Consider the following 8,137-nt stretch of genomic DNA (forward strand, 5'->3'; position numbering starts at 1 on the left):
TAAATGTTTGAAGAATCCTTCAATATCAACTATCAAGCCTTTTGCGCTCTCAAATCAAAACCAATTTTTTCAAAGAGCACTTCTTAAATTAAAAGGCTTTCTTCTTTTATATAGTTCTTACTTCTTACAATGACTGAATTGATTTGTCGTTTTAAACTTTACTTCCTTCCTTGTTCCTTCACAATCCCATGAAGTATCTAAAGATCCAAATATTGAGAGTTGAATTCTCTAACAACTTATGCTGTGCACTTTTTTCTTTCCAACTATTGCAGCTATTTGAGTTAGAAAGTTGGAGAATCCACATGATTGACAGTTACTATTTTACATTTGCATTGTTCTCTCTTTAGAAAGAATGCCGGAAACCTCTTCTAATCTTCCTACGAAACGGCCGGCATGCCTCAATGCTGAGGTCAACAGCTGCCGCAAGTGCCATGAAGATGGCAGCATCCTCGACGCATGTAACGTGTCGCAATGCCAGCTGGACTAACGGTTTACTTCGTTTCCCTTCCCCTTGAACTCTACAGCTCATGACAAAGCCTCCGCCTACCGGAGTCAGCGCACCAAAGTCCCCACTGCTCTGTGGACTAGGTACTGGACTTGCTGAGGTGTTTGCAGTCCGCATGTGTCTTTCAGTGTCTATGAAAAACTCGCCACCCTTTTCAGCACTTAAAAATATTTCTGACATGAGAAGTTCACCGCCTTCCCGAGCCTCAGATAGGACATGGAATCTAAAGCAGACAGAGTCTCGGAGGCCGCGTTCGCGCCAAGCTTCAAGCTTTCCCCACGGCTGCCAGCTCTCTGGTCTACAAGCGTCCGGACGAAGAATTAACCAAGCTCCTGGGTTGGACCTTGCAACCCAATCACAACCTGAAGATGGAACAAAGGGAGTTGTTATGAAGGCTGCAGCTACAGCTGAGCCGGATAGATCATGTATCTTCACCTTCCACCCTTTTCTCTCTCGCCTCTCGATCTCCAAGTCGGAAATTGTAGAACCACACCAATAATTGCTCAATGGATCAATCTGGGAAACTCTGTCATTTCATAACTATCAAAGATTTTATTAACAACAGAACAAGTTTACTGAAATCTGCACATTTTGTAGATTCAGATCCAACAGACAGAAATAGTGAAGCTAACACACTACAGTTTCCAATTAAGACTATTTGATTTGGGAGAAAGATTTTATTCATTAGCAAAAATTTTGGGCTTTAAGTTCTTATGTAACATATAGTTCTTTTCTTTTTTGGGGAGAATTGTAAATTAAAACCTTCCATATTCAGTGGTAATTTTATAATAACATGTTAATTAATGAATCACCATTTATCATGCAACAAACCAGACTTTCAATTCATGCAGATACCTGAAGAAATATTTATTTGGGGCCAAGATTTGGTGGGTTATGGTTCTCTGAAAACATGATATTCAGTATGATTTTGTAAAAGGGATGCATTTCATTTGACGAATTGTCATTAGTGCCTAAAGAAGTGAAAGATAAATCATAGATGAATTTAAAATTTTCAGTTCACCTGTCCTTAGTTAACTTGACACTGAAGATTGGCTGCTTGATGGACCCTTGCAGTTGAACTATCTGAGGACTCAATGTGGTAACATCTTCAAACTGGAATACGTATCGAGGGTCGGGATCTAGCTTCACTCTTAAGTGTAGCTCGGCAACTGGCCGTCCGTTCTCCGGTCTTCTCTTCCCAATACCTATCCACCCACTAAAAAGAGTCAGTGGCTTTCCTTCGCGCCACTCAGGGCCTACCTGTATTTTAAAAATCCCAATTTGCTGCCTTTTGATGCCAACTCCACAATGGGAGCCCTTCCTACCTGAGAAAACAACAATCTCCAAACCAGCATGAGTATTATAGAAACAACCGGGAGCCAACAATGCTTTTAGATCAGATTCCTCAAGGTAAAAGCTAGTAGCAACATTCTCGACGTCAGGTATAGCTTCGGTAGAGGATATCAAGGGGACTGATGATGTTTGAACAGGAAAATCCCGGAGCCGTATCTCACAAACAAAAGGAGAAGGTGGCTTTTGAGTTCTAGATCTTCCGGTGCTTCCCTCAATTCCGGCACATCGTAGCCCAAGAGAGCCTATTGATAACCTAATGAAGGCCTGAGGATCCATATTTGTCACAATCTTCCCCCCATTGGATACAAACAACTACTTTCTAAGAGCTCAATGTCTGTGAAATATGTGAATTAAATGATAATCAAATTCCGAATAAATAGAAAGCAGAGAAGTTGGCTATAAAACAATTTCCATTAGACATGACTATATGTTTGAGACATAACAGAAAGTAAAAATTTGATTAATTTACAGAAACTAATTTGGCTAACATTTACTCATGTTACACAAAGAAAACACACTTTACTTAGATCTTGAGATTCTATTATACAATAAAATTCTTGATGACTTGGTCACGAAGGTTTATGCATTACGAAGGTGAATAGTAGTTGAAGGTTATAAGCTATTAGAACTAAGGGAGGAAAAAGGAAAAAGACAGATAAACAAGAGCTTTTGGTAACATTAGAGAAAAATCCCAATGTCGCCAAGCACTAGAGGATATGAATTGAAGATCAAAAACTGCAATTTTTGTTGTTCTGTTGAATAAGTAGCTGTTAATATCAGATAAAAATGTAGTTAATTCACGCCTTATGCATGCAGCAACCCATTGGCCAGCGACAAACTCTTAAATGGAGCTCCGATCCGCGACGGATTAGTCCTTGGCCTACCGGGTTTGAGGATACCGTGGGAAACCAAAAAAAATTCACGCCAACCGTGATCATTAAAAATCTGATATTATTTCAAATTATATCTTTGTGTTGCAATTGCAATTATGATATTGAAAGGGCCAATTTAAACAAGCATGACCTCTTATCAGCTTTGCATTTTGATCCATGATACAACTCTCCGAATCAAGTATGTATTCGAACTTGTAAAAAGCTCACTCCTTGCTGACAAAGATATCAGCTTAAAAGCAGGAATTGAAAAAAAAAAAATCTTAGCCATAAGCACTAAAAAGAAAGGGAAGGGAAAATAAAAATGGGTAAAAGGATAATCAATGGTTGAGATACTTTTTGGATAAAGAAATTCGTTCCGCAGGAGTACTGTAGAAGATCTCTTGTTCAGGTCATCGGTTACAAAGTTTTCACAACTTCCTTCCACTTTAAGAAAAATAAAGATCAAACAACAATTGAATTAGAGCAATGCACACTTGGTTGACGAAAAAGGTGCTAACAGAGTCAAATTATTGATTTGTTCAGCTCAAACCGATCTGAAAGTTAAAATCAAAAGGATTTATCTGCATATCCTTTTCAGTTCAAGAACACACTGACAAAGACAACTAAACAATTTAGATCAAATTTGATATTTTCTAGAGAGGCTTTACACCAACCAAGTCCTTATCTAACTATGAAGAATATTACAAATAGCGGGACAGGGAATCCTCCCAATATTATTCTCTTCAAAAGTTCAACAAAAAAAAAACATATAACTTGCACGTCAAGGGACTGTGAATTCAGAACACTTTCCAATCAGAATCACTCAACAAATCCAAGCATGAAAAAGATCCAAGTATAAACTCTCATCACAAGAAGTAGTGAAATTGTGAACATGATAAAGGGTCAAGTGAAAATTCTAACACCACCCCATAATTGCATCAATGAAAAGAAAACGGCAACATGAAAACTAATTAAAGTAAACAACAATGAAAGAACAAAACAGAACAAAGACAAAAGTCAAAGCCATATATATATATGAGACAAAAATGTACCAACAAATTGCATATATAACTTAGACAGTTGACAAATAATTCATCAAACTTGTACTCAAAGAAACCAAAGCTAAAAGCTCAAAATCTATTAGCTCAATTTTCTCATTAAAAAAATGAAAAAGAAAAAAAAACACCACAACAAAGAGATCATTAAGGCAACAATAAACACTGACAAAACCCAACTTAGGAAAAAAAAAGGAGAAAAAAAATCTCACCTTTTTGCAGTGTCCAAATTGCAAGTCTTTGAGTTTGAAATGGGTGATTGATTATTTGATCAAACAAAATTCAAGGAAAACATTGAGGAGAGGCAAAACGAAGAGAACCCATATCCATATCCATATCTATATTGATGGAGATTTTGTTGTTGATGATCACAATAACAAAGGTATGATTTGTAAGCGCGGATCACGAGAAAACAATTATCACAACAATCACTGAGATATAATCATTTAATTTATTACGTTACCGCAATATTTATCTTTCTCTGTGGAAAAAAAAAAGGTTTTTCTTTTTTCTCTTTCCTTTCTGTGTTTTCCTTCTTGTGTGGGGAGAAAGAAAGAGAGAAAATAATTTTACGCACTTTGCACACTATTTGTCACGAAATAGACGGAGAAAGTAAAGGAATCATAGTTGTCTTTTTCATTTTTGTTCTTTTCTTTATTACATTGCTAATTTCCTATATAAATAAAGATATTTATTTAATTATTTTCATGTCAAATTTTCATCATTATACAATAAGTATGACAGCTAATTATTTTTAGGCAAAGATTCACACGTGTGTTCATGTGAACTTAATAATTAAAAATTTTTAAATAATAATTTAATTAAATATATTAAATTATTTAATAATTTTTAATTAATAATTTTATATAAAAATAATTGTATATAAATTTTTATTTTATTTTTATTAGGATTTAATTTTTTAGATTTTTCATATATTTTCTAATGGAATAGGTTATAGGTTAATGACTAGTTCATGATTTCATACATGAGAAAAATTTAAATTCAAATATTTATTTAAATAGACAATTAAATTAATTACTTCACTAATATAAATTAGTTTTTATTAGAGTTTGTATCTTATTAAGATTTGATTAACATGTGTCTTAAATATACATATTAAAATAATTAATTAAAAAATTAAATTTTTAATATATTTATAAAATAAAATTAAAAACTTTTATTAATAATAATGTTAACATATATTTTTAGCTATATGTTATCTAAATGCATTTTATTAATAGTAACTACTCATTTTCTTATATATATCTTATTTTTATATAGTAAAAAATTGAATCCTAAATAGATATATAGCTTATAGTTTATTTATAGTAATATATGCCATGTTGATTAAGATATTACCAGTTCTGGAAAGTTCTTAGTGTATTTATTGAGTGACAGTTGTACTTTGGGATATTGTAGTTCGTTGAATTGTTAAGTTGCATTGTGTATTCAATACTTGATAAACAAAAGCTTGCTTTGGATTCAATTAAAAATAAAAATAAAAATAGATAATAATAATTTTGAGTGTAGGTGTATGGAATGTTTAATTAATTTTTTATGAAAATTTTGATGAGTTATTATAAAATTGTTCAATCACATACATTTTTTTAAATAATTATTCATATAATTTATGTAAAAAATATTTATTTTTATTGAAATGATATTATATAATTAAATGAAATTATTTTACATTATTAATATATTAAAATTAAATTAATATTTTATTTATAAAATAAATTAGGGTATTTTTATTTATGTTGTATTAAGTCCTCCTTGTTTATAAATAATAATATTTTAAAAGGAGTATTAAAAGGTTAATAAATTTTATGATTTATAATTATTAATTAATTATTATTAATATTTTTAATAATATAAAATTATATCTAATAATATATAATTATTTACTTTTTTTTCGTTAAATGTCGGATTAAATTTTAATAAAAATACTAATTTTTATATTTTTTTATATTTTAAAATAGACAACCCCAATTCCCATAATGCTGTCAGTCTGTCACCTAAATCACATCAAATTAGTTGCATTTTTTAAGTTGTTCTCTTCTTTTAAAAAATTAAAAACATATCGTAAAAGATTAAAATAATGAAACCAACTCAGAATACAACACAGTATGAAGTATGAACACAAAGAACTTGAAACTGGAATAATACATGAAAGACGAGTCGTCATAACTCATAGAAATATAAAACATTATCTTATTTAATTATGGTTGGAACTTGGAAAAAGGAAGAGAATGAAAGAAAGAAAGAACATAAGAAGAGAGGAAGGTCGTGAATACAGCTGTAACCAATAAAGAGTGTAACAACAAATCAAGTTTGGGATCGCTATCACATCCATGTGCTTCGTTTTCTTAACTTTTAATATTTTTTCGATAAAATATTTTTTTCTGAGAATTTTTTTAAAATATATTTAATATTTAATTGTATTCAAATTTATTTTTAGTATTTTCGATTTATATCAAAATTATTCTTAAATGTTAATTTCATATAAAATATTAGAGATAAAATTAAAAATTTTTGAAAATAATTTTGACCATAGTTATTAAATCAGACCTCACTCAATTGGTCAAATCGAAAACTCCATCACCTATTCATCTATCTGGGTTGGATTATCATTCGAACTGATTAATAAATTAACTTGATTAGACTTAGTCAAACTCAATAAAATTTTATCAAGCTGGTTTAAATGGATTCCGTCAAATCCAGTTAAATTAAAAAAAATATATTTTTTATATGTATAATTTTTTATTAAATTTATTACGTAAATAAAATTAATTATATTTACAAATTTTAAAAAAATTATTAACTACAATATATTTTCTATTTTTGTTATTGTTGTTTTTATTTTTATAAATATTTAAAGAGTATAATAAATATAAATTAATTGATGAATTATTAAAATTTAAAAATAATAATTAATTGAATACAAAATAAAATTAAAAAAAATATTTATTATAAAAATAAAAAAATAAAATAAAATAATTTTATTTAATTATTTAATTATAATTACATCAACCGATTTAACCTATGACTCACTAATTAAATTAATGATCCAATAATTTAATAGTCTAATCGGTTTGATTCTGATAATTATAATTTTGATACAAATTAAAAATATTAAAATAAATTGAATAAACAAAAAACATTTAAAAATAAAATTAAATAAAAAATTATACATTTAAAATATTTTTTGAAAAAAATCACAAACATTAACAACAAAAAATATGCTTGTCTTAGGAGATAATTCGAATTTATCTCATGCATAATTTTTTGATTCAAGTTTTAATGGTATTATCTTCTCTTAAATTATTGGATGAACTACTTGTATAACTCTTAGATATTCTCTAACCTGATTTATAGCAATAATTTTACATTTTTGATCAATTCTAACGATCACAAATTTTGTCAATGAATTATAGTTCAAATGGCATAGTCTTTACATACTCAATTAAGAGGTTGCGGGTTTGAGTCTCCTATTTTTGATAAAAAAAAATCACAAATTTTTAAATTTCTTTTAAAATTTTAAGTACACGCATGTGCAACTATAAAAAAATACTATTTCAAAATTTTGTTTTTTTTTCTCCCTTATTACCAAAATATATAGATTTTGAAAATAGTATTTAAGGATAATATAATATTTGTCTTTATTGTCTTAGCCTTATCTTTAACGTTTCCAAATAGTTTTAATTTAAATATATTACAAAAATCAAATAAGAATTTAATTTGGCGTCTCAAATTTCATTTGTAGTTCAAGTTGGTGAATTAGTTTTTGATTTAATTATTTTATTAATCTTTATAATTTTATTATTTTTTAATTAAATTCTTTTTGACAACAAATATTATAAATACCGTTAAAAAAGAATACATTTATTATTATACTCATTATTTATTTTTTTACAAATCACCCATATTCAATAAAATTTTAACTCTCATAACCTTTCTTTAACTTTTCTCCTCCTCTGTTTTCTTCTAATGCCTGATGAAGACTCATATATTCCACATAACATCTAAATCCTCAATAAATATAACAACTTAGATTTCGTCCTTTAACACCAACTTGTAATTAACAAATCTCCACAAATTTAACACTTGGTCTATATCACACACGGTCATTCATTAATGATGTCACAAATAGAAAATTATATCACTTTTCTCTATTCGTTATATAAATTCAAAAGTTATATAGGGCTTCACAAATAATTTTTTTGTGGCTTGAGTATATATATAGACACGCACATAGAACAAAGATTTATAGTTAGATTAAGGGTTAAGTAAGATTTTAGTTCCTAACATATAAGTTAAAAATTTATTTTGTTTTTGGTATTTTTTTTTATAAA

General features: G+C 28.8%; 1 protein-coding gene across 1 annotated transcript; it reads right to left on the minus strand.

Moving 5' to 3' along the window:
* Positions 1 to 224: 224 nt before the first annotated feature.
* LOC107618516 (uncharacterized) lies at positions 225 to 4,414 on the minus strand. Its single transcript, XM_016320610.3, has 3 exons — positions 3,998 to 4,414; positions 1,527 to 2,192; positions 225 to 1,031 (listed from the first exon to the last, which is right to left on the minus strand). The coding sequence occupies exons 2-3, from the start codon at positions 2,132 to 2,134 to the stop codon at positions 344 to 346; spliced, it is 1,296 nt and encodes a 431-aa protein (XP_016176096.1). The 5' UTR covers positions 2,135 to 2,192; positions 3,998 to 4,414; the 3' UTR covers positions 225 to 343.
* Positions 4,415 to 8,137: the final 3,723 nt, after the last annotated feature.

This window comes from Arachis ipaensis, chromosome B9 (genome assembly GCF_059453495.1).
Source record: "Arachis ipaensis isolate K30076 ecotype BB chromosome B9, ASM5945349v1, whole genome shotgun sequence".
In the NCBI taxonomy this organism is placed as follows: Eukaryota; Viridiplantae; Streptophyta; class Magnoliopsida; order Fabales; family Fabaceae; genus Arachis; species Arachis ipaensis.

Bases quoted from the DNA above. Each gene is read 5' to 3' on its own strand.
- LOC107618516 (XM_016320610.3), bottom strand. From the start codon at position 2,134: ATGGATCCTCAGGCCTTCATTAGGTTATCAATAGGCTCTCTTGGGCTA. The intron at 1,032-1,526 runs GTGAACTGAAAA...ATGAAATGACAG, and splicing joins GTCAAGTTAACTAAGGACAG to AGTTTCCCAGATTGATCCAT.